Source organism: Gavia stellata, chromosome 21 (assembly GCF_030936135.1).
Source record: "Gavia stellata isolate bGavSte3 chromosome 21, bGavSte3.hap2, whole genome shotgun sequence".
Lineage (NCBI taxonomy): Eukaryota > Metazoa > Chordata > Aves > Gaviiformes > Gaviidae > Gavia > Gavia stellata.
Window position 1 is genome coordinate 3991076 of NC_082614.1, and position 26773 is coordinate 4017848.

Genomic DNA, 26773 nt, shown 5'->3' on the forward strand with positions numbered 1-26773 from the left:
GAAAAAAGCCAGTGTGACATGGAGGCTGGATACCCTACGGGGAGGTGTGAGGGGCTGGGGGTTTTCACAGGTCCGGGGACGTGCCGCCATTTTCTTGCCCTCCCCTCATGGCAGCAGAGGCCAGGCCGGGGCTCACCCCGCCGCCCGTCCTGGGGGGCCCCGGGAGCCCCTCTCCACCCCCGGGGGATGCCATCGGTGGCAGGGTAAGGGTCGGGGTGGCCGGGGAGGGCTGTGGGGAGCCTTGCAGTCCCTAACACCCCTCTGCCTCCTCAGGTCTCCCTCCTACAGCCCCTCGCCTGTGAAGAAGAAGAAGAAGAAGAAAAGCTCCAAGAAGCGAAAAAGAAACAGGTATTTTTCCTTTGAAAATGTAATTCCCTGCTGGCAGCGGCTGTTGTGGGGGTTGGAAGAAAGGGTGGAAGACATTACTGCCATCAGGCAGCTGGTTGAGCTGCGTCCCGGGAGGCAGAGAGGTGTCAAACTCCTGTCTCTTCATAATGGCTGCTCAGAGGGCAGGGCCCCACAGGGAGGGGAGAGCCAGGCAGCAGAGGAGGGGCAGAACTGCTGTCCCTCTGGGCAAGGAGGGCACGAAATGGGCTGCACACCCAGGGCAAACAGATAAATACGACTGTCAGGGTGTGGGGGAAGAGAGACAGACGAGCCAAATCAGCGCGAGGTCCGCAGAGCCTCTGCCGGCTCCTTGACCTTGCTGTCCAATTTCTGATCCTCTGGGATGCCAACGAGATTGGCGCTCAGGGCTTGCACCGATCCTTTTCCCTTCTACCCCAGCCTGCAGAAAGTGCCCGTGTTTGGACCAGGGAAAAGCTCAGACTAGCTCCCCGCATCCACATCTGAGCCTTCCCTCCCAGCCCTGGGTGACTGCCTCCACGTTCCCCTTCTGAAGCTCATTTTTCATTTAAAGAGCACAATTAAATTTTAAAATTGCACATATTTTACTGTTTTCTCTCAACCGTTAAACAAATATTTGAAGAGAACAGTGGATGCCATCTCCCTTGGAAAGTTCATGTATTTATAATATATTGAACCAAAGACAGAAGCTACCAAAAATGGATAACAGGGTGAAAAGCTGAGCTTCAATCTTAAAGGAAAGGGAGAGAGGGAGGAGGAGAGACAAAGATATAGAAACTCCTTTAAAATACTTCCTTCCCAAGGAGGGATTCTTATGCTCTTATGGATGCCATCTCCTGACAGCAGTCCTGGATCAGATGTTCCTTGGCTTTGAACCTTTAGCACCCATTTGTGCCCCTGCAAGCCAAGGATAAGCTGTAGCTGGTCCCAAAAGTCAGCATGATAAACCATTAAGCATTAGTGACCAACGGAGGTTGTTTCCAGATACCTGGTACCACTTCACTACAGATCCCAACTGACCTGGCCACAGGCTGTCTTGCAGCCCCTCTAGGCAGGACTTCAGGCCATGTCTTCTGCAGGATGTTGTGCTCCAAGCTGAGATGGGACACAGCGGGCTGTGCAGTGTACTGGGGCCAGGCCTCGCTGCAAGGAAGAGTGTCCTCCATGCCCCCAGGGTTTTCTATAAGGACCACCAGTGCAGTGGCTCCTGTGTCATCCCACGGATGCTCCAGGAGGCAAGACAGAGGCGTGATGCTGTTTCGGCTGTGATGCTGCTCTGGAGTTATACAGAAAGGATTCTTCTATTCACTGCTACTTGGTCCTTCATACAGAAAACCAGGGACTGGACTCACCTCTGCTCCCTCAAACTAAGTGCAGTGCAAAACTGTAGCAGAGAAAAGGGACCCACCAGGGATAGGGGATGTATTTGATCTCTATAGACTTGTTATCCTGAGGACCATATTCTCAATTATTTGCAGACTGTGATAGTCACTTCCAGCACACCAGCATTTCTCACTACCCCCTTGCCAGCTGGCTAAAGGAGAGCCAAGGCCATTCTGCCCAGCTGGTACATGAGGTCTCCTCAGAGTGCTCAGACTAATGCTGGGCCTAACCGTGTTGTCTCTGATTCAAATTTCCAATTTTGTGAGACCCTGTATTCAATGTACATTTTTGTGTCTTGCAGATTATCTTCAAAGAAGAGAAGACACAGGTAAGAGTCGAGCAAGTGTGGGTGGTCCCTTAGAAATGAGCTTAATGGTCTCTTCAAGATCTCACAAGGTTGATGTTTACTGGGTGGCGGCAGAAGACATTTTTCTTCTGTGTCTCCTTGTAGAATCCCCTTGGCTCCCCCCATTCCCTGTGGGTCTGGAGCTACCTTTTCCCTATTCAACCTTATGCAGTCCTCAAACCCCACAGGAATCAGGTCTCCAGCCTGACCTGTGCTATCAAGCACATAACTGGAAAAGACCTCTTGGTATAACCTAGCCCCTGGCAACCTCATCCATGTTGCATCCATCCTGCATTTTGAGTCTTCTTTTCTCTTATGGTTTTGTTTGCAAGCTGCATGGCATCCCCCAGCAGTGCCCATCTTTGAAACATTCAGAGTCAGTGGCTTTCCAGGTGTGTACTGGAAGAACTCTTCTGATTCTAGTACGTGTGTGTACAGTATCAAGAAGTATTCATCTTTTCTATGGGAAAATGCAAAGGCACCAGGATGGCTGATCCCTTTGAGGATCCTTTTTGGCCAAGCCCACAAGCCAGATTTGTCAGCAGTCACTCAGACCCCCTGTGCTGCGGCAGAATCATTAATCCCTTTCATTTTTATTGCACGCTCTTGGGCAATCTAGCTGTACCATTGACATGTGATTGTGCAGCTCTTTATCAGAACAGAAATCTCCGAATTAATTAGCCATTTCTTATTTAGTTCTTCAAGCCCCAAAAGTAAGAGAAAGGAAGAAAGAAAACACAAAAAACAGTAAGTAGCGATTCATGGTGTTCCCTGCCCTGCCTGTGCAGAGCTGTGGGGCTAGGAAGTGCTTGATGTGGTGGGTCCCCTGGAGCTAACACCAGCTGCACAGCCCTAAGCAATTCTCAGGATTATTTCACAGCTAAAACCATCAATTCTGGTATTGCTGGAATGGAAAAGGGTTTGTAGAGCCTGGAGATCTTTCCTCTCCCTCTCTTTTCTGCCACCTCATTCAGTACTTTCTTTGTATCTCACAAGGATGTACAGTGTCTTGTTCATCCAGTCCTGAGCAGAGACTCCAGCTTTTCTGACGAGGGTAGCATAAGAGGATGAACTCAAATCTGCAGAGCGCAGGGCCCCACAGCAAAGGGCAGGCTGCCACACTCTTCCTGAGAAGGGCTTTAGCTCCTCCTTGTTTGTTCCTCCTGGAGGTTACAGTAGGGGGTACTCATGATATACAATACAACCAAATATCCGAATGGGAGCAGAAGGCAATGGGGACTAGGGAAGAGGAGGGATTGTTTGGAGGTGATGGAGGTTGTAAAAATCTGGGGTTGAGGTTCCCATCTGCCCTGGAGTGTTAGCAGAGCACAAGCCTTGTCCTATAGGGCAGACAATCAAGGGGTATGGCACAAAATGCGGTTCCTTGGGGCTGGAAGGAAGGCCTGTAAGCCTTCTCTGTTTTTCACTTCGTTCTCTGTTGTCTCCAGGGAACGGCAGCTTGTGGCTTCTCAACTGCTTTCAGAGCAAGAAAACAGTTCTGGGGTTAAACCCTGGGTGCCAAACCCCTGGTTGGCTTTGCTGGGACTCGGGATACCCTACTAGAGACAGAAACTGAGCTAGCAGATGGAAATCTGCTCATTTGTTTGGTATTGGTGGGACCTGTCCTTTAATTCTTACCAACACAATTTTTAGCCCTTAGGCAGAAAGGAGATGGAGGGACAATAACCCCTGACACCGCCAGTGGCACCCCAGTATGTATTGCGACTGAAGAGATGGGGAATCCGTGAGGTGCAGAGCATGTTGTGCTGTCTGCACAGGCCATGCCTATTGCAAGCAGAAAGCCCATCTCCTTTTCTCTATGATTTCTGCATGTTCAGTAGCACAGCCACCTTTTTTTCCTCAAACTGGGCTGCTATGCACCCAGAAATGTAAGTGGTAAAACTGAGGCTTCCTAGGTTATCAGTAAAAGCAGGCATCTCCCCAACCCAGCGTAGCACTGGCCAGTATGCAGTAGCCTAACAGTGTGGTTAAAACAAAGATCAGATGCCTTGCCGGAGTGTACTGACCTAGGGGAACGAGAGCTGCTAGAATTGCTCTTTGGGGATAAACCAGCCAGCGTGTTTTAGCCTTCATCTTTCAGCTCACAAATCAGAGCTGAGCCTTTCCTGGTTGCTGCAAACCTTCTTATTGCTCCTGGGTGTGGATCAGATAGTTCCCATGAGCCAACTCAGATCAGGATTTTTTTGTATAATCACACTGCTTTGGCTTATCTTTGTGTCGAGCAACTGGTTATCTAAATCAGAGCAACTGGTTATCTACATCACACAGGACCAGTTTTTCCTCCTGCAGAAAGGGAAAACTCTTAAACTGGAGGGGCTGATGCAGAGGGTGAAGAGCAAACATGGGGATTTTCACACAAATCCACCACATGAGGGAGAGATGTTCAGGGTTGCTGATTTCAGCTGTATGAAAATAAGGAAGGAGGATCCCAAAATGTGAAGTTTTTAACAATATAATCACAGGGTGTGGAAAAGCATCAGAGAAAACAGCCAGGTGGAGTTCAAGCAATTGCCCTGGAGGTTGCCCTTTTGTCTTAAAGGAGGTGCTGTTCTCAAGCGATTGATTTGCTGAGTTTTTATAGCAGCAAACTGCTCAATACTGTCCAGGCAGGTTGTATTAGTGCTGTCAGTGACTGGGATAGCGTGGCCATGAAACCAGACTGTTCCCACCAGCTAACCCATCGTTAGCTTTTCCTACTGGCACAGCGATGCCAGCCTGAGCAGGCGGCTATACTACCAGATCTAAAATAACTGCTATGATGGGCAATGATGAGAGGGAATGGGCACAGAAGGTGACAGGTAACCTGCCACCCACATCACCCTCCTGTCTGCGTGTAGGACCTCAGCTGTTGACACAGGCAACAACGGCCCTTCAGTAATACGGCCGGGTAGTCCATCAGTAACAGCCTGAATGGAGCAAAGGGAAGCGCAGCAGGGCACTGAACCTGGGCCCCTGCGCACGGTTTGCTGGTAACTGTGGCCCTGTCAGAAAAGGGAGCAGCAATGTCGGAACACCTGTAAGAAGCCAGGTAAAATGGTCCTGCCCCTCATAGGGCAGGCTGCAGTTAGGGAAGTTGTACTTTATGTTTATATAGCAACCATAAGAGTTGCCCATAGGACTGGCTAGACCCTCCCACACAGAGAGCGCGGGGAAGGCTGGCTGTTACTGAGTGTCCTGTATTATTTGGAGCCTGTACTTCTGCATCTGCTCTTTAACGAGGAGTCTGCACTACAGAGAGGGTTGGAGCTTTGCGATGGGTTGCTGGGAGGGACGGTGCTCCCTCAATGAGGCTCAGCAATAGGAAGGTCGCAGGCTGTTTCCTGGGTGTCTTAGGGTAGGCTGCAGAATGAAGGACAAGCAGATGAGTGGGCAAGCACGTAGCTCTTTAAGGTCTTGAGAGCAGAAAGGACTGGTGCTGTCTGCTGCATTCTTGCATGCTAGTCTATAGATCTTCCCCCAGCAGGGTAGAGAGCCAACCTAATAGCTTGTAGTTAAAATGCTAGCATAGATCTCAGTAAGATGGCTTGCCTTAATGTCAGTGTAGCTATGAAGGGATGGAGAATTTCTCATGCCTTGTTGTCCTGCACAATGTTTCATACACCAATCTCTTTGGTTTAAAATGCAGATCTTCTTTCTGATTTGAATGTTATTGACCACAGCCTCCAGCTGCTGGCTCTTGCATCCCCCCCAGTCTGCTAGCCTAACAGTGTTTTTCCTCTCTGCTTCTTAAAGCTCTCGTGGGCGCACCCGGAAATCTCATCGCCATCGCCACCGCCACTGCCACTCTCGCTCAGAGAGCTCTGACTCCCACTCCCCCAGCTGCCGAAGCAGGTAACGTCACCGCTCCCTGAATGAGTGTCCTGCAACACTTCCCGGTGGGCTCAAGGACGTGATTGCAAGAGCCTGTGTGACCCACAAACCCTCTGTGCAGCACCACATCCCATTCTGGTAGCAGCTATGTCACATACTGGGGGTTGAGCTTCTTGTGGTCTCGGCTGCAGAAGGGTTTTGCCTCAAGGAGCAGTGGCTGCAGCTTTTTGGTCCAGCAGTCACTTCTAATCCCCGTGGCTGATGATCAGCCCATGAAAGCTGATTCCAGCCTCATCTCCCTTCCCCAGCCCAAGGGCTCTGTACTGCTGATGTCCCAGGAAACCCTTAAACTTGGTCTTAGCAATGGAAATATACTTGCCCAGGGCATTCTATAGCCACTGTCTTTGACCTGATTAAAATCTCCGTCCTGTGGATGACAGATGCATCCTGGGGCCAGCTAAGTGGGTGCTGGTGCTAGACCTGGCATCACTGCGATAGCAAGTTGTGTAGTTTACACACATCATGAGTTCATGTTTCATGTTTTCTGAAAGCACTTGAACAAACCACCCCCACTCTCCCACTTCACTCTTCCTAAATACTGGGAATTTTCTTATGAAAAGCTGGTGATCAGTGGGGAGAGGAATGCAATCAGTAATTGGAGGGGTGTTCATGCAAAAGCAGTGCGTGTCTTCTCTTGGAGGTGTATTACCATAGGGCCATCCAAGGCTGTGTGAAAGTATGGTTTGCCTTGAGTCACCATAAGATCATCAATTGGAGCTGAAATTTGAGGTAAGGCCCAAAGCCTGGATGCAAAATATTTTTTTTAAAAAGTAGAAAAGCAGAACACCCCTTTCTGCTCCATCATGACTCCACAGAGCAGTTGTGTGGAGGACCTTCTCCCACATGCAATGGCCTAGCACAGAGCTTCCAAGGGTTTGTATGGAGCTTGTAATGGGCACTACTGCAATACTGAGGAGTAACGGTTTGGCTGTTCATGTCTTCTGGAGGCACAGAGCCAGGTCTCGGGAGGAAGGGCGCAAAACACGGCGAAGACACTCCCGGCACCACTCAAAGATCACAGCAAAGCGAAGCTCCTCTGCAGAGGTTCAGGCCAGCCAAAAAGCCAGCCAAACCCTCCCGCTCTACAGCTTCCTGTCTCCTAAGGAAGTAGTAAGTATTACACACTATGCTTCTTTGCTTGAACTAGCCACAAGAATCTGGGCAAGAAATCTGATATTAATTTTTTATAAGTCAATTATAGCGATGTTAGACAAAGTTGGTTAAAACTGTATTATTTATTAATGGTGCTGTTCTCCAATGTATTTAAAGTCATTCCTTCCTTCAGCACTTTCACACCAAGGGTGGGGCTGGAGAGGGGAAAAATTTGCAAAGGCTCTAGCCTATGAATAATGAATTGAGGACATTTAACAAAAAAAAAGTGGCCTCCAGCAATGATATTTTACAGGGAAGTGTTTGTTATGCAGTCCTTGCTCAGCTGGATGTGAACTTAATTCACTGGTCTTCAGTCCAAAAGTTTAGTCCTTCAGGGGAAGAAAGGGAATCAAACATATATAAAAGAAACATTTACGTTTAATGAGTTGGTGATTATTGGCAGGAGATGTTTTCTGACTATTAGGATCCTTCTAGGATCACTGTTGCTCTGGACTGACAAGCCCAGGGGCCAAATTCGGAACTTATGAGCAGCTCTCATTGATGCTAATGGGAACTGCATGTGCAGCCAAGGGTAAAATCGGGCTCAGTGCCTTGGGATGTTTTTTCCATATACATGGGAAGAGATGACATAATACATGCCTTAGAGTTGAGGGAGCAAGAGATGGAGAGAAATATTAGATACAGATTGATAGGAAGTATTCCTTTTCCTGTGGCACGTTTCCCCTTTGTTCCCAGTAGCTGCAAAGCAGAGGTGCGATGCTTTTTGATCGTGGTGTTAGTACCTGATAGGCATTCTGGAGACATAAAATGCTACGTAGGACTCAAGGTAGCACAGAACCTGGTACTCACGCGTGTGGATGTGTTACGTTAGAGATGTCTTGAGTACAGAGTCCTCCAAGCCCCAAAGTGGTATACAATGGGGAACTGATTTTCTCCTTTAGGCCCAGTCATCAACTGGAAATAGCTCAGCCATACGCAGTAGCTACATCAGATATGAGATAGTGCCAGCGAGAGGAGAGACGTTATCCGCTCACCCGCACAGACAGCATTCCCATCAAAATACACAGAGATTATACGTGGGTACAGACAGGAACAAGCTGTCTCTCAACATTGTAGATACGCATATTTGCTCTCGTTACATACATCTCCTGAGTGTGTAGTGCACATGTGAGTCATTGCTTACAAAACCATATAAGGTGGAGTGAATAGCAGAACCTGCACACCACGCTCAGATGTCTGTTTGGGCACATGTGCAAAGAATGAATACCAAGCTATGAAGCTTTTATTGCCATGAGCCTGGAGTGTTGCCCTCTGTCAACTTGGAAAGGTAGGAACAAGTTAAGCGCTCCTCCCAAAAAACAACCAGCCAAAAACTGCATCATGTCACCAGGTTTGGTTTTTTTTTTTCTTGCTTCAAGCTGCGTATTTCACATAAATGTTTTCAAGTCTAAGCCTGGTTTTTAATTGGTACTAGGTTTCCTCTCTCTGACGCCAGGCCCCCTGAGTCCTGTGAGGCCGACTGCCAGCTGTTCTGTTCCCTGAGCAAGAGTAAACTCTAATTTAAAATTGTAAAAGCTTTAAAATGAGCTAAACGCAAGCATGCTGCACTCCCCTTTCCACTTGCTTCACTCAGGGTAAATGAGCACAGAAGCTGCAGGGCAGGGAAAATCAGAGCTTTATAGTGATAGGTGCAAAGTAAAATTCATCAGGCCCCTGCTGTATTCTTTCTAGAAAGGGTTAATAACACAGGCAAATATTTCAATGACTAAAAGGCATCAGTACCTTTACTATGCAACCTACTAGTGTCCTTTTGTTCCCAAAAAGAAATACGCTCTCTTGAAACATCATTCAAGAGCACATTTAAACACTTGTTTAAATTGAAGCCCCTGGTTAAGTGCTGCCCCTGAAATTTTTCTGAATAAGGTCATTAAATATCATGTACTCAAAACTGGCAAGAGAATAATGGAATGGGAACTTTTAGTCTCACTTATTAACGACTATACACAACTCTCTGATGCCTCCCTTTTTTGTGAGTTAAATGGTTGCTCTATAAATAAGCTTAGTTCTGTCAGAATCTACTTTGAGAGCAGCCTGGATGCATTATGAAATGAAAATGTGCTCTTGCAGAAAATGTTGATCACGTATCAGAAATAAATTACTGGAAAAGAAAAGATTTCGTGAAAAATTCCAGAATTGGGATTCAAAAATGCCATGTTTCAGTCCTCCATGGGGGTTTGTATGTCACACTCCCTACCCTTCCCTCTGGCCCGGGCTTCCAACCCAAACCATCCCTACCTGGGGAGATGCATTGTCATATCTCCAAAGGAAAGGGATTGTCCAGGGAGGATCCCAATGTGCAGAAGAGACGCAGATAGACAATACACAAACTCCCACGAGGTAACGCTATAGCACTTCCAAATCAAAGATTTTGGGGTTTAAGCCAATTTTTATTCTATATTTTTTTCTTCTGAAAGTTTGAAGCATTTTGTGGTAAATTCTGCCCCCCCCCCCCCCCCCCCCAGTTTGTTTTCCTTCCTTTCTACTGGAACAGCCACAATTTCTAACTAGGTCTGCCTGTAATTTATGAGGGATAAAGCATACAAAATAATGCTTTGCCCATGCATCTACCTTGCTGCTTCTTTCCCAGTTGCCTTTATGCGTAAGTTGATGCACGCACGCATGCACACATGCAGAAATACCCCAAAGTTCCCTGCTACTTTTCTTTTTGGCAGTGAATTTCCAAGCTTCTCCCTCTCATTCTCCCTTTAATACCATGCAGCCACAACAGCCACCTATTGAGAATAGGATTGTGGGTCTGTGCTTCAGCATGCAGAGAAATTGTGGGTAATATGCAGCACCTATTTTTTCAACAGAATGCCCCTAACCTGCTGCAGACACTTTATTCCACACCGATACAGATATATTACGTGCCACTGTGCTTTCAGTTGAGCAGTGCAATATAAATACCTGCAGGGTATGAATCTAATTGCCTTTGTTGTACCTGATGAAGATAACTGCACACTGCATACACTTTCCCTGCCAGCATCTTTGCTTCCACTGAAACTCGTTTACAATGTCACAAATTAACATAGGCTTGAGCCAGATTTTCAGTGAGGCTCAGTGGGGTACAGTTGTTCCAAATGGCGCTGTTTGTCTTTGTGCTCATGTGCCTGCAGAAAGGTAGCCGTGAGGATATACTGTGCAGGGGCTGGGACAGTGTGTGCAGGAGGGAACCTTGTAGCAGATCTGTGCATTGGCTTGCTGTTGCACTGTTTTCTAGCCCGGGTTTTGGTTTACATAGGAAAAGCTATTCTTTTAACCGTTAGGCAGCATGTTTCTGACAACAACCAGGGCCCTTGAAGAGCAGAAAGGCAAAGCCTTCCATAAATATGGAAGTTGCTCTCTTTGTGCTTTTCCTTTTGTCCCCTCCAAGCCAGGGGACTGAGGTTACCCCTGGTTATTGTCCAATAAATTCACAGCTCAGTGCTGGGACCACGGGAAGGTCAGCAGCCTGGGGTGAAGGAGGGATGCCTACAGCCATGGGAGGGCTGTACTGTACACCAGGTACCAAAGCAGATGGTGGAAGGCAAACCCTTGCTCCAAAGCAGTGCCAGCCTGGCCCGAGCTGAGCTGGGGACACCCTGGCCTGTGTCACGCGACACTGGCTGCACTCCAGCAGGCTGAAAAGATCTTTGCAAAGGAACAAACCTTTGCCTGGCATTTTTGGGAATTTACCCCCAGCAGTGGATCTGAGAGCCACGCTGCTCAGCAGTGTTGCCGTCCAGCCCAAAATAGCCCAAGCTCTGACCCTGCAGGGACGGTTGTGTCATTGCCTCCATGCTCCTGGACTTAGCTTAGCCCTTGTGGTAGAGAAAGCCTCACCCTGAACTCTCCATCTAGCAAAAAAAAAAGAAAGATATTTTCCACTCAATATTCCTTTAGTCAGGCATTCATAATTGTGTAAAAAGGGGTTGTATTGCATTTCTACAGCACTACTATTTTTTTTTGTACTCCCTTAATAAGAGGTTGGCTTTTCAGCTGTGGCAAATTGTCAGCAGAGATGAGCCCATTTCCCCCAGGTGAAGGCCTCCCCCCAAGCCCCTGCTCTGGAAGATGGGGGTACCCCAGACCAGGACCACAGCCTCGTTCCCCCAAGCAGCCCCTCTCAGCAGGTGCTGCTCCCCGCGCCGGCAGCTCCTCGGCAGATGTCTGCCAGGCCCTCCCTGAGAGCAAGGCTCGCTGGGGTCATTGACGCAAGTTTTTTATTCATTTCATTATTACAATGCACAGAAAAATAGAGAAAGTGAGACATTATGCACCTCTGAAAAAGAAATTCACTCCACTTTGAAGTGAGTTGCAAAACAAGAGAAAAAAGACCCAAGAAAGAAATCCTCCAACTATAAGTGAGGCTGTGCCACGCTGCTTGTTGATGGGTCTCAGTCCCCTTATAGCTGAGAAAACGTATAGTCGTCTCTGCCCTCAGGGCTGTTGGCAGCGCAGTAAATGGGCTTGTTCAGTTTAATTGGAAGATGAGTAGTGATTGTATTTTTGTAACCTATTAGACTGCACTGCCTCTTGGTCTAGGATCACACTCAAAATAACCATCCAGAGTATGAGTGAGGGCCTCATTTCTACTCCCTCTTCATCTTGATTCAATAATGATTTGAAACAAAAAATCCGATAAATATGTATCTTGGGTTCCCTTGAGGGCAGCAGTAGGTCCCCTGCTGAAAGCTGAAGGAAGCAAAGTTCACTGAGATTATTTAGTTATTTATTAGAGAAGGGGAAAAAATCCAAATGTTCGCATAGAGAAAATTAGATTCATGGAAGAGCAGACTCTTTTTAAGACGCTCTAGAAAAATAAAAAGCCATTAGAATTCAATTGAGCTCCACACAGTGTTTTCAGATGTGGTGCTCGGTTTCCATCTCATGTGGCTGGCATGCCTTTCAGAAGCAGTAAAATGGGACCAGAAGCAAAGTCAAGGTCATCAGATGGGGACTTTGTCTCTAAGCAGACAGGCAAGTCAAGCACCTTGAGACTTGTCCTGGCTCTTGCCGCAGAACAGAAATCTCCCCTGGAGCCCGCAGGAAGCTACTGGCTACAGCCTGGTGCCTCGAGGTGGTGGGGCTGGGAAGCTGCTCTCCCTCTCCTCGGCATCTGTCTTGCCCAGGCCAGACCCTCCAGCCCTTACAAGGGCTGCAGGCTCCGTATTTCACGGATATCCACGTTGCCAATTCCCAGAGCACTGCTACCACAGATGTTGAGCTACAGAGGAGCTTGTTGATCCCCCAGTCATTTGACAGGTTTTGTGATGTGCTGACAACAGTTGCTACTTTGAAGGTAGACTTCAGCGAAGGCAAAGCAAGAGCATGCATCCCAGGTCCCAGCGGCAGTCTTAAAAGCTGTTTTAAAATGCCCAGAAACTGCTGTATTTCTTGGCAGAAATAAAGGCCTTTTGGTTTAGACGAGGAGGGAACATAAGCAAGGTGTTTTTGTGTGTGATGCTGGGGTCAGTGTCCCTTGGAGCAGCCCCATGCCCGCTCTAGGCCTTTCCTACCTCCGTAGCCAGGGAGTACATCACGTGGTGTTTTTACATCTGTAAATGAAAGGTGGTCAAAAGCTGTCTGTCTCTTGGTTAGGGTTCAAATCTAATGCAAACCATAACTCATCTTTGAAAAAAATAATTAATCTGGTGCTATGTTTGAAAGTGCAATCCTGTATCTTCTGGGATGTGGTTGGGAAGAGCGCAGTGGTTTGTAGCAAGGAGGCCAATTCTCTTGGGGCTCTGGATGTGGCATCAGAGTTTCAGAAAGAATTGGTGAAAAACGGAAGAGAGCCAGATACCTGGTTCTCTTATGCTCCTTTGACATTCCAGTTTCCACCTGAGTAAACAAGGACTGGTAGAGAAGTGCTAGAGCTGGGAAGTAGCAAGGAGCAGTACCAGATGCTGAAATGAGGACTTGCAATGTGTGTCTCCACTCATTCCTAGTTGGGAACACTTGGAAGATGTTTCTGCTCTGTCCAGGGCTTCTGTATTGAAGGCGCAAGTTGGCTAGTGAAGAAGGATCACTTCATTTCCCGTGTCTGCTGCTGGGGCTCCTGATGCCTCCAAGTTAGGACTGAGCGTGGCTCAGAAGTTAGTATGGGGTGGGGATGGGGGAGTCCTCAGCTCCAGTTTGGAGAGTTTCAGTTTTCCATCCTGTTCCAGTTTTTGCTGGGATTAACTAATTCCTGTCCCTCTGTCCTTTATCCCAGAAGCAGTAATGCCTCTCTCTCTGGAAACATAGGAAGTACTTGGAGATCCTCCAACTCCAGGTGTTTTCAGAGCATGAGGATGTTGTCAGCAGTCATCATTCCGCGGACTGTGTGCTGAGAGCTGCTCTGTGTGTTGGCAGCTCCACTCTGTTTTCAGTCGCTGCTGGTTCAGCACATGTGTCCAAGTCAACCGTCCCTCTCCCAGTTAGCACCTCTTGAACTAGGTCGAGAGCAACGCCCCCGGGGACACAGATCAGATGCCACTGGCAGGAGGGTGGATGTGAAGGCACCACCTGATGGGATGAAGGAGCTTCATGTAAAAAGCGACACAGGCTGGGTCTGTAGCCCCTCTGTGGATGAGAAAGAGCCCTGTCCCCATGCCAGGAAGTCCAGGGCTAAGATCTCCAAAGGGACTAGCCCTGTCCCTGCTGTGGTTTCCTCTGCTCAGAATACTCCAGATTTGTGAGGGCATGGCCCAGGTCCCCAGTGTGGAGAGGATGGCATAGAGGGAGGGCATTGTGTACCCCAGAGCGTGGCGTGAGGACTTGTGCAGGTGTTTGAGGGAGCATGGCTTGCTGGGAATGTGTTGGAGGACTATCCTGAGAGGGGAGAACCAAACCTATGTGTCCACACTCTAAGGACCCTGGACCAAACCTTATGGGTGGGAATGAGGAGAGCAGAGCATCTGAGTGAAAGAGGAGACGGCCACACAAGAGTGCAGACATGCTGGGTCTGCATTTGGCGCAAATTCTTGCCCCATTGCAAGGGCAGATGTTAGCACTAACATAGCCTCACCCCCAGTGCTGGTACATTCCTCTACTGGCTCAGGCAAATGCCAGTGGAGTTACAACCGAAATATAAAATAATCAAATTATGTAAATCCCCTTGGTGGTGCTCAGGCTCCCAGACAACAGCCCTGCCCAGGACAGCTTATGTGGGTTTGGGGTCCTTGCTGACTCTGTTGGGTTCAGCAACCCACTGAAACCCAGGGAGGGTATGGCTGAACCCCCACGCAGAGGCTGGCAGGAGCAGGGCTGTCGTTCCCTTCCCCATAGGTCTCCAGTGCAGCACAGGGGAGGATATTTTTCCTCCTCTACTTTATTTTTTTTTTTTACTACTTCCCTCACTTGAGGTCCCTTTGTCGCTTCCATGAAACCCAAGGGGATTTAGTGCAAGCTGCGACTTTTCAGCACAAGCGATCAGCCTCCAGGAACGGGCTGGACGGCCTAATTTAAAGCAGAAGGAAACAAAAATGAATAATAAGTGAGACAAGCAAGCAGACAAAAAGCAGTCATGACATTTGCATAGAGGAGGCGAGTGAACAGTTGGCAGTGTGGATTGAAGAGAGGGTTTATGTTTTTTTCATGTAATTTGAGACTCTAATGATGGACTTATGTTGCCCGCTCTTCCTTTTTTCTTACACCTTACCTACTAAAGGAGGAGTTCTTGATGGGTAAGTGGATGCTATCCGCAAGACACCAGGGAATTTATTAGAGGTCACTCGAGTGCATTAGCTATATCTTCTTCAGGGGGAAAAAAGCACACAGAGAAGTATCTGTATACCTTTTATTTCAAGAGGGATTTTTCTTTTTTTCCCCTCCCCCTTCCTTTTTTCTTTTTTCCTTTTTTTTTTAGTTTCAAAGTGATAAGCTTGTTTATTTGCCAGTTTTTACTTTGTACAGAAGCCCTTAATTTGATTTGATTTGATTTTTCTATGCTTATTTTAGTGACATTCATTCAGCCTTTTTATTAAGGAAGCTTAAAAAATTCACTCATTGAAGATTTTATTTCATTTTTGTTTTCTTTCCAAGGATTATGTAGGTTTTTTATACGTATATACCTGTTTGGTTTTTTTTTTCCTCCCCCTCTTTAAGGTTAAATAAGGGCTTTCTCCTCTGTTATACCTTATTTTATTTAGTTAGTTAGTTATTTTGATTCTTTGGTTGCCCTTTTACTTTGTTGAACTCCTTTGTTTAACATGAATCGCATGCTGATACTCTTTGCATGATCTCTAAATCTTCCTGTCATCATAGCAGGGGGAAAAGAAGTTTCTTCTTACTGTGAATTTCTTTCAGGGATATGTGCTTTTTTTTTTCCTTCTCCTCTTTCTTCTTTTTCTTTCTTTCTTTCTTTGTTTCTTTCCTTTCCTTTTGTTTCAGTGCATCATGATGGTAAAATTTCTGAGTTTATTTTAAGAAAAAAAAAGCAAAGTAAAACCAAAAACAACCCCCCCAAAACCTTTCAAACAATGCCAAATGGCTTTTTTGCTTTCAGATCTCTCAGTCAGGGTCTTCTGCTGACCTCTTTACCAAAACAGACAGCCCGCCTGGCAACCTAGCCAGCCAGAACGGAGAGTATCATGAATATGACTCAGGAAACGATACTTCCTCCCCTCCCTCCACTCAAACGAGCTCATCCAGGTCAAAGGACAGCCAGGAGAAAAGAAGTCTAGTCCATGATGGCTTTGGCCATGCCTTCTCGTCCGGGAAGCCCAAACTGGCCAACAGCGATAACAGCTCTGATTCAGGAAATTCCTTCACCAGTTGCTTTTCCCAGACCAAGGGAACAGCTTTGGAAAATCTGTCTCCAGATGCCCAGGGACAAGACCGAAGGTCAGTGATTACCAGTAGCTGCTGCTGGCAGCCAAATACCTGGTACGTTGTTGCTCTGTATCTCCTGCCCGCTCGCCAGTTGCAGTGGTGAGCTGGCAGGGAGGTTTTTTGTGGTCTGGAGGCAGTTAGATATAAATCAGACCCACGGTCTTGCCAGTCTGGAGTCCAGAACCCAGCAATGACCAATATTGTAGCCTGAGGAGGAAGATGAAAACCCAGCCATCACGCCCCTGGGCATTGCCTGTGCCTGCTCTTCTGGCATTAATGTGGCTAATGCATGGTTTGGCCCTGGGTCGAGCTGTGTTCTGAACACCCTGGCTCAGCTGGACGTGACCATGTCAAAGAAGAGAGTTGCTGGCCCTTTTGGGCAGAATCTGAAAGGTGCATCAGGAGGTTGCTATGCTAATTCTCCCCCTCTGCTTACTGTGGGGAAGGGAAGTGGGGTTCATTTTCACTAAAACCATTATGGGCTGTTCTTTCACCTGTCCAATGAGCCAAATCCAGCCTGCCCCTTCCCAGCTCATTCAGGACTAGTCCTGGGTGACAAGATAACATCTCCTGCAGATGGGGAGCGCAGGGAGGGGCAAGTACCTCGCTGGCTGCAGGATAAAACAGCAGCAGCTCTGTGCGCTGGGGCCATGGGGCATCAGGGCTGGGGGCAGGAGTCAAACCACCATCTGGTGCCACAGGTCATCATCAGGAGAGGGGAGCAGATGCCAGCCTCCATCACCGCCTCCCATTCCCGGGGGTTTGCCAGGTGATGTTGGGGATGAAGGCACCGAAGCACAGAGGCTGGTACCCAAGTCTATGCTTAGGCAGTGGTGTTAGGGAGCTCTTCCAGCTCAGGCCCTCGGGTCTTAAAGGCTGAAAGTTAGAGCTGGGATGTGGTCTGGGGGTGGGAGCACTAAATGAGAGAGGAGAGGGAGCCAGGGGAACTGGTGTTAGGAAGAAGAAGCCCTCGCTTTTCAGTCAGAGGGTGACATTTTAGGGCTCTATATACTTTTCACGTTGTGACTCCAGTGGGATAACTCTGCCTTCACATGGGTGGAGCTGGGATTGCAGCTGGCCCTGGCTGCTGGGAGGCCACCTCACTGCTGGGCTCTAACCCCAGTTCATACCCAGGGCACTTCTGGAGGTGGAGGAATTCACGCAGCCCTGTCCAAAGGCAACAGGATGTGCCCACTCAGTGCCCACTCATGCTGCTTCACAACCAGGCTGGAGCACAGGCCCTTACCCTGCCGTGCTCTGGCTTTCCCTTGCTCCAGCACTTCTCACCTCGCTCCCTCCCCAGGACCTGCACTGCTCTCTGGTCTGACCCAGGCTCTGCCAACCAGACACCTCTGGTGTGTTGGGCATGGAGCAGAAGAGCTGCCCATCACGGCACCTGAGACCACCTCTTCCACAGCCCTTCCCTGGCACAGCCTGGAGGGTGAGCTCTTGGGCTCTGACCAACACACATGGGGTCTCTTGCCACAGCAGCCTGGGGAGCCAGGAGGTCTTTTTTATCCCCAGTTGGGGAATGGGAGGATGGGAGTACTTGTCGGCTGGAGCGTGGTGCTCCCCTCAGCCAGGGACCAGTCCCAGTTCAGCCACAGCTTCAGTGACTGTCCAAATATATGTTCACAGAGGGTGCCTGTCCTTGTGTCTCAGCTGTTCGGAGGAGAAGCAGCGAAACTTCTTCCCATCCCCAACCCACAGCTCCCCACTGAGGCCATGCTCCCGCAGCGGGTCGTACACCAGCACGGGCAGATCCTCCCCCGACTCCAGCCGCTCCAGCCGCTCCCACTCCTCACACCACAAGACCTCTCCCAGGTACTCCCGAAGCAGGTCCTGCTCTTCAGGAAAGAGGTAAGGCCAGCTACAACAGCTGTCTCTGTGACCCTGGGCAATGTCTAACTCTTGCAGGCTGGCAGGCTCTTTGCAGGGGGACGTGTAAGAGTTTGGGGGGTGCCTAGGGATCCACATGGCTTGGATTGAACTGGCCCCACAGAGCTGAGCCGAGACCCTGAAATATGGGGCATCTCTTCCCCCCCATGAGCCCAGATTCAGAGGAGTCTGGTACAGCCTCACCCTCCAGCATCTTTAACTCTTTTATGGTTCTTGCCTATCCCCAGGTCTTCTTCACGCTCCCCCAGCTATTCCTCCAAATCCTGCAAAAAAAGTCCTGGGAGCCGGAGTTCAAGGCCTCGTCGGAGCCCCAGTTACTCCCGCTACAGCCCTAGCAGGTACAGCTGTCTCCTCATGTGATATCTGCTGCCTCACACATTCCCACTGCCTCCATCACTTGTTTGGAGTCCAGCACACTTGCTGGCTCCTGCCAGCCCCAAACTGCTCCCTCAGCTTCCTCACTGGGTGCTTTAGTTCTCGGCACCAGGGTGAGAGGGAGCAGGGGGACACAGAGTAAGGCATATGGCAGTATGTTATGTTGACCCTCAGTCCAGTGGAAATTTCTCACCATTTATTGCCCCAGAGCTCGTGCTGGTTGCAGAGGGAAGAGCCCAGAGATGGGCCTTTCACTTTCTGTGGGAAAAGTGGATTTCCTATAGCCAAGGACTGCCCTGCATTGATGCAGGGGAATTTCACACAAAGCACTTTTGGGGGTAGGTTGCTGGGAAGGACACCCGTCTTATCCCTGGCTTTGAAGCATCATATCTCACACTCAGAGCATGTGGCAGGTGAAGTGGCTGTTCTTCCGCTCTGAGCCCTTGCAGGGGACACACTATGCAGCTGAGAGTGCACAGATGGCTGCTCGGTGGTGTTTGCCAGGGCCTCACGCAAGTGGGAGATGCCTCATAGGAAAACCCGGGGAATGCCCCTCTCTGTCATGCTGGTGTAAACAGTGGGCAGAGCATTAGGCTCCGGCTGGGTCTGCCCACAGCTTTCATCGCCCAAGGAGCCTGTGCCAGCCAGCAGCCCCTGCAGCAGGGCTGCAGCCGTTGTTGGAGAGGGATCTAATTGCAGTGGGGAAAGATACTCCGCTTTTCGGAGTCATGGCTCTGCCAAAGAGGCCCTGGGAAGTGCCCCTGCTGCGTGGGCAGATGCCAGGTACCCTCATGGCCCTCACACAGCCTTGCAGAGGGAAACACAGTCCAGGCAACTCTACTCCCTCCACGCCCCATAGAAAACACACATCTCACAGCTCAGCCCTAGAGATGCCTTTGGGCAGGTTTTTCTGGTAACATCTCTGCTGCTGTGAACATTTTGCAACCCTTAAAATGTTACATTCCCAGGGTCTGATTCTTGCAGGCTGTGATAATCCCTGCACTGGTGTAGGAGAACATTTCCTTCGTGCAAGGATCAGGCCCTTGACCTGTAACATGTTGCTTTGCAGATGGCATTAAGCAGGGTGTATGAAGTCAGCTACACTCCATGGAAGGGCCTCTGCTGACGTGTACAGGAATTTAACAAAAGAGAAAACCATAGCAACACCGGCACTCCTTCTGGCAAGCCGTGCAGAGCTGCACAGCCCTGCAGGGATACCAGGGGCCCTCCGCTCACGTGTGGCCTGCTGGCAGTGTTGTTCTCAGCTGCTTCTGCAGCACGGCCAGCAAGAGCAATTTTACTAGAGCTAAATACAGAGTGCATCCACAGACACAGGTACGTGGAAGCCATCTTAGCTTGGCAGTGCAGGGCCACCAGGAGACACTGCCAGAATGCCCGGACACAATTACTGGGTGCCCATCTGTCCAGCCAGATGAGTGTCTCTTTGTCCAGCCAAGTGAGTGTGCACAGGGCTGATGCCACCAGAGCACTTTGCTTAGAGTGGTCCCTTTTGGAGCTGAGTGTCCTCCGCTCATCTGTGCCTTCATGGGTCATTGCCTCCGCATCCAAAGCCCACTCCACAAAAACCCAGCAGTGACAGTTTCCAATCTGTGCTTTCCCCAGAGACCGTGAGCGAGAGCACAAGTACAGCTCCAGTGAGAAGGAGTCACACAGGGAGCGTGACCGGCGGCGGCGGCGGTCATATTCGCCCCTTAGGAAACGTAGGAGAGACTCTCCCAGCCACCTCGAAGCTCGGCGCATCACGAGGTAAGGGGATGCCATCCCATCGTTTGGAGACAGGCTCAGCTGACGCTCCCCAGGCATATGTGGGCTGGGGGTCCCAGCCCTTGCCAGTGGAGGTTGCTTCAGGAGGAGACCAGTTTCCCTGAGCCTGATCAGCAGGCCCTTCCGCCCCTCCCAGAGCATGGGGATTTCCAGCTAAAGGCAGAGGGAGGATGGGGGGGTCTCATTTACAACAGCTGAAGAAAAAAGACAGATGAAGTCAGAGCAGGGAGTCACCCGTCAGGTGTCCGGAGCATCCCCTCATAGGCTTTCTGTTTCACCCTCTCCTGTCATAGATGTCCCACACTGTAAAGAGAGTCAGATATTGACTCTAACCTTCATACTGAGGGCTCTTTGGGACAACATCAAGCAGAGCCCAGCCTCAGACTTGGTGCTTGGGACATTCCCCAGGGCTGGGGCGGGGGGTTTGTGGTTTGAATCCCAAGGCCTGTCAACTACCTGATCTTTTCTTTTTTTTCTTTGAAACAAACACAATCACATTTTTGGGGAGTGTTGTGCAGAGTAAACAGTGCTTTTTGGAGATTTTGGCAGTAAATCCATCCTTATGTTGCTGGTAACCCACTTCTCTCTGTCCCCACAGCGCCCGCAAACGCCCCATCCCCTACTACCGTCCCAGTCCCTCTTCCTCCAGCAGTGCCAGCAGCTATTCCTCCTGGTACAGCAGCTTTAGCCGCTCCCCGAGCCGAAGCCGGAGCTACTGCAGCTACCGGACGAGCCGGAGCCGAAGCTGGAGCAGCAGCAGCACCGAGGGCAGGAGCCGCAGCCAGAGTTCGGGCCCCAGGAGCAGCCGCAGCAGGAGCAGGAGCTATGACTCAGGAGGCAGCTCCGACAGCCTGCGTCGCTAGGGAGTGCCGCCGAGGGCTCGCGTGCCGGCATCACCTCCAAATTCCTGGCATTCTCCGCTTCCTTCCCACCTACCTGGTCATCGATAATAATCATCCCCGATACTGATGTGGTGGCAGTGCCGGGTCCCCCTTCCCCGGTTCGGAGTAAAAGCCCTCGTGCGCCCCGTGCAGCCCGTGTTTCACCTCGCAGAGTGGGTGGATCAGTCCCAGCTCCCCAGGCCAGGGCTGGAAGAAGGGTCGGTGTTTTACAGAGCATCTGTCACAACAGACCTGCTCCATCCTCCTGGACGTCCCAGTCCCCCCTGTCGCTGCTGCTCTCCAAAGCACTACCAGCTGGTCCAAAGGAAAGAATTCAGCTCCTTGCTCTTCTGCCAAACCAGGAACCAGCAAATTAATTTCTGTTGGAGGGAGAGACCCAGTTAGGGAGGAATTTTCTGGCAAGCTTTGGTGATGAGTGGGGGTGACCTGTCCCCATCAAGGCAAATATCAGGTCCTTTGGGTCTTTCGTCCACAGTTTCTTCCCACTCTGCAGCAGGCCTTTTCCATGAGAGAATATTTATTTATTGCCAGTCAGCCAGTCCCTGCTATAAATAGAAGGCTAGAAATCCCTCCTGATGTAATTCCTGGGGGAAAAAAGGCCATTCCGTCTCTTTCTCCCACCCTTTCTTAACAGGTATGCATCATCTTTTGCAGGGTTTTTTTATCCCTCCTTCAGCACCGTGACTTGCTTGCAAACAAACTGCTGAGGTCTCAAGCAGATGTGGGGCTGGTGGGGTACAGGGGAGAGGGGAGCTGGTGCCATGCTGCACTCCAAGGGCCAGGCCACGGCGTGGCAGATAGGGGCCGTGGCGTTCCCTTCTCTGAAGAACCCTCTTGCAGTTTGGGTTTAGGTTTTTCTAAAGGTAGCCTTACCCTTGGAGTGCAATGCTGGTGGGACTGTAAGGAGATACGGAGATAGCCCAGCAGTGGGGTACAGTGAGAGCACACAGGATTAAAAGAGCATTGCATGAGCCAAGGGACCCCAATTCCCCTTCTTCATAACAGGCAGCAATTTTAAGCAGTGCCAGGAGGATTTCGGGAGGAAATAATTTCTCCTTGAGACCCTCAGGCTCCCCCAAGGCAGGATTAGCAGCCACAGCAGCCCCATCGCAGGGCCCGCACGGAGCTGGGGCAGATGCACTTGCGCCCCAGTTTGTTGCTGGGAGGATGCAGCAGTGCAGGGGGACAGAAAGGGCCCCCCGCTAATTGCCTGTTTTTCCAAGAAGCCGCAGGCAGCGGCAGGAGGGCCCTGCCTGCCCGGGCGGCCCTGGGCCCTGGGGTTTTGTCTCCCTGCCAGGCCTGACAGCCCAGCTGCCTCTGCAATTACTGTGTTTTGCAGGGTAACAAAGGCTTCTCCCAGCACAGGCTGAGCTGGTGCTGAGGAGTTTCTTTCTCTTACAACACCTGGGAGCTTAGAGACGCTAATTTGGGCTTAAGACTTCCCTCCCTCCCTTTTTCCATCCCCTCCCCTTCCATCCTGCATGATTATTAACGAGTTTGGGCTTAATGAGTCAAGGAGGTGTGTCATTTAAGTGTCACAGAAAAGGGCTAAGTGGAGCCAGCATCTGCTGGAGGAGGAGAGGGGGTAGAAAGAAGTGCAAACCCCCCCCAGCTAAAGAGTTACCTACAACCCCCGAGTCCCGCTGGCAGCAGGTAAAGCGGCAAAGCCGCAAGCGAAGGAAGGCCAAGTGCCATGTGGTGTTCTGGTGGAGCTGGATGATCGCCTTAGCAAGCATACGAACCCGGTATCTGTTGGAAAGTACAGCAGCGTGGGGTGTATTTCCACTGGGGTGGTACAAGGGGAAGTTTTATGCCAGGGGTCCCTTTTTCTCAGTATCCTTCCTACTGCTGGTTCCTCTTGTCCTGTGCCTTCAACCCCCAAAGCCCCCCCTTTTCTCAGTCCCTCATCTTCCACCTTGCTCTCTGCAGGTAATTCGAGGATGAGGGTGGCTGAGGCAGAGAGCTGGGCACTGGTATGGTCAGAGGCTTGGTGGGGACCTGTGTCTGTCTCCTGGGCGGGCACTTTCTAGGACAAAGAGAAAAGCATTCCTGGTAGAGCTGAGCAAACGCTCTAGGGCTGTGGTAGAGGGATCAAAGAGTGGGTGTTCTTGCCTTGGGGTGCCACTGCGTTCCCTTCTGTGCTGGCCCTGACAGCGGCCCCTTGGCCACCTTCTGCAGTGCACTCCCTTCTCGTAAAGGGCTGAAAACTTCACACTTCTTCCCCAAAGCCTGTCTCCCAGTTTGACCCTGAAACTCTCCATCCTTCTGCTCCCTGGGAAGACCCGAAGGCAGCAACAGGAGCCCAAACCCCAGATCTACCAGTGTTTCAAGAGTAGCCTCATGCCCCTTACCACCCTCTAACGCACACGTGCATTTGTAGCAAGGAAGCAGCAAGCCAGGAGGTTAAAAACTAGGATAGAAAAGAAGAGAGGCTTTGTGCAACTGGCATAAATATCAAAACACAACACTGACTTGAGTTCGTTGTGGCTGGGGACGGCTGATCGAAGCACCCCATCAGGGTCAGCAGCACATGCCGTCCATGGGACAAGAGATGACTCTGAGGGTTGCACGGGGCTGACAGCGGCTCTCATACCCAGCTGGCTGATCTGTGCTCCAAGGACTGCCTCCGCTTGTACAGTCCGTGGCAGCTCAACGCTCCTGGGGTTTCCCGAGCAGACTTGCGTTGGAGTAAACCTCTTAAATTATTTATTTATTTATTTATTATTATTATTCTATTTTTAATTGTATGTCAGAATGGATGCAGGTGGTCACCATTACCAGTATTTATTTCTTTTTTTTTATTTTTAACAATAAGTTATTTTTGGATCTGTTTGTTTGTTTGAATGTATCCATGCTGCTGTTCTTGTGTAAAGGTTTACAGCGCTGGCCCCTCTCAACGAGGTGGTTGGAGGAGTGACGGTCACTCCTGCTGCCGTGTCCCTTCAGCTGTGCTCTCCAGAGCAGGGCAGAGAGCATGTGACAACCAGAGGGATGCAGGGCAGAGCTGTTTGTCTGTTCTCATGTTAAAATCTAAGGTTTTTCATTAGATTTGTGCAGGAACGCAATGGATGTGACCATAGAAACAGGTCTAGGACCTCACGGAGGTGATGGCGAGGATCTGCTTGCTGGCCAGCTGAGCGACGGGGTGTTTGCAGTGCTGCAAGGGGAAGTCTCGCCCTGGTCCGTGCTCATGCCGGCCAGGTGCCAGCTGGCTGCTGCCGCTGTTTCCCTTGGCTCCACAGCCAGCGCACAACCCGAAACCGAGCCGCTCTGCACAGGCACCGCTGGTTTCCCTGGGAGGATGCCGTCGCTAGGACTCCCCTGCCGTGTTTATCGCTGCGCAATGACCCACCCATGGAAAAACTAAAGAAATGAGACCGTGAGAGAGTGATCCGTGCTGAAGATGCTTGCAAAATCCAGCCTCTGGTGACAGGACCTAACCAAGTGTGTGTGTACATACATGTGCGTGTATTTGTGTACATGTGCATATACATGGGTTTCCCTCAGTGGTGGTATTTATTTTTTAACTTATTTAAGATTTTTAGTACAACCTGCAACATCACCCTTCCTGTCGGTGGACGACTGGGTTTTCCGTCTGTTTGCGAGAAGCCCGTGATCTTTTCTGTCTCTGTGCCTTTTACCAGCGCTTTTTTTTTTTTAATGTTGTTTCGCTCATTCATTGCTTTTATGGATTTTTGCTCTATGTCCAGCATCTCAGGTTGTTGCTGGCGCTCTCTGCAAAGAGCAGCGTTCACCTGGTGCAAAGGCAACTCGGTCATTTCAGTGTTGGTGAATCGCTGCTCGCCTGCAGCTGGCCGCACAAGGGATGCCCCGGGCTGGCTGCAACCTCAAGGTTTCAGGGAAATATCTCGGCTGTTTTTTGGAGGCCCTATCTCAGAGCGTTTTGCTTTCCTCAAACACAGAGGCTCTTTCCCACACACAATTTTGTTTCCATCCAGCAAGCACCCCGGTTGCCTTTCCCTGGCAAAGTGCACATTGCAGCACCCGCTCCCAAATATCCCCCTGACCCCGGAGTCGTGCCGTGAGCTCTCCCCGCTCCCTGGACCAGCCTTGGCTCTGGGTTTGTCACACCAAGCTGAGGCTCGTCTCTCCTCTGCCAATGCCCACGCCGGGGCCAGGCTCCAGAAAACCCAGCACAATCTCTGCAGGTTTGCTGGAAAGCAAAGATAAGGGATATTTCAAAGCACTGTTGTGTCCTTTCTTTTCTTCGCGGGTTACAGCACTCAGTTGAGCTTTGCTTTATGTTGACCGCAACTTTTGTCAATGTTTTTGTTGTTTTGGGGGACTGAAGTTGTACCAAACTTGTCTGCAACAGCCAATCACTGTTATTTTGCTATGCATTGTACATATATTGAACAGGCTGAGAGGACTTAGCCTCTATTTAATATTTATTTCTTCTATTTATTGAGCATTACTTTAAAAAAGCTATTTGGGTCTTGCTGTTGGGTCCATGAAGGTAGGAGCCTTTGAGGTGTTGCCATGTACATTGGAGAGAGGTTATCAGAGAGGTGAATTACTGAGGCTGTCACTTGCCAGCACGGAGGCATCTGGCAGACAAATTAGGCTCATGTGGAGATCAACCACCAGGGATTTAGGGAGAAACCTCATTTGGCTGGAGACGAGCAAGGCAGGGGAAAATCCTCCATCTTCTTGGACCACCTTCTGTTGAGAAATCACAACCCCTTGGAAAGGCACTGGGTGTTCGGAGGTGACAGGCCAGCTGTGGCAGAGGAATAACCCAGCTCTTCATCCTCTGTGCTGCCTAGGGCTGCTTGGATTGCCAAAGATCCCTGGAGATCTCTGATCTCCCACCACTGACCTCTCTTGGCTCTCAGTGGTTATTGGGGGAAGGGGGGGGACTTGTCGCCCTTTCATCGATGCAACGAAGGGGACATGGTTGAAGTGATTTGCTGTGGTCTCTTCCATCCTGCCTCATCCTGAGACCCTCGTCCTTGTGCCATGTCCTGCTTTGCACCCTTCCCTGAGCTTTGTGCCAGAACCAGTAGCTTTGCACAGACGTGAGCTCAGGAAGGATGGCCAGGACAGGACTGGGCCAGGCTCTCCTGTTGCCTCCGACATGAGCCAGAGCTTGCTGCAGACATCTACCCTAGCTTTGAAAAAAGCATGGGATGTGCTAAAAATCATGACCTGCCCCAGTGTCACTCCACCAACGCCACAGCCATTGTCCTCTTCACCCGAGTGGGAGGTGCTTGTGCTCCGCAGGCAGAGCTGCCCGGGCTGGCAGAGAGTGGATGGCTCTGGTGTTGGCAGGCGAGTGCCCAGCGCTGGGCTGTCCCCATGGAGCTGGCCAGGAGCCATGGGGCGCTCAGCCCTGGGGCTATCATGATATTTGTTTGAGAAAGGCACCTGAATCCGTCCCTAAGTGAAGACTTTGCCCTTTAGTGACCGGTGGGGTTTTAGTACCTCTTTACCAGAGGATGAATAATTCTCATGACTTCTGCTGCTACCTGGAAGTTTGCACATGCCTGGGAGGGTCTCTGCAGCACCGGTACATCCGCTGTTGTAGCAACAGCTTCACGGTCGACCACCCTGACTTTTGGGCTATTGCCTAGAGAACAACACCTTGTACCTCACCAGCCCAGGGGCAGCTCTCCGACTTCGAAACCCAGGGAGTAAGAAGATCTAGAACAAAAGCCAAGACGGGCAAAAAGCCGCGAGGGAAACGGTGTCTCTGTTTTCTCACCTGTTGGTCGATTCCTTACCAAATGACACCGGCGCATCTGCTCATTTGACTTCATTGTAAAACTCCCTTTGCTCTCCATCAAAATGCATACTGTATTCTTTAGTCTTCCTGGGGTATTTGAGTTGTTAGCCT

The 26773-nt window shown here is 50.1% G+C and overlaps 1 protein-coding gene across 1 annotated transcript in view; it reads left to right on the top strand.

Annotated features, from left to right (window-relative positions):
• SRRM4 (serine/arginine repetitive matrix 4) overlaps nucleotides 1-20877 on the top strand; it is a 43416-nt gene extending 22539 nt beyond the window's left edge. Inside the window, exons 4-13 of the mRNA XM_059827865.1 lie at nucleotides 274-348; nucleotides 2051-2077; nucleotides 2792-2842; nucleotides 5849-5947; nucleotides 6934-7096; nucleotides 15630-15967; nucleotides 17594-17815; nucleotides 18082-18192; nucleotides 19853-19996; nucleotides 20613-20877. Coding sequence (XP_059683848.1) covers nucleotides 274-348; nucleotides 2051-2077; nucleotides 2792-2842; nucleotides 5849-5947; nucleotides 6934-7096; nucleotides 15630-15967; nucleotides 17594-17815; nucleotides 18082-18192; nucleotides 19853-19996; nucleotides 20613-20877 — 1495 coding nt within the window. The remainder of the gene's footprint in view (nucleotides 1-273; nucleotides 349-2050; nucleotides 2078-2791; nucleotides 2843-5848; nucleotides 5948-6933; nucleotides 7097-15629; nucleotides 15968-17593; nucleotides 17816-18081; nucleotides 18193-19852; nucleotides 19997-20612) is intronic.
• The last annotated feature ends 5896 nt before the right edge of the window (nucleotides 20878-26773 follow it).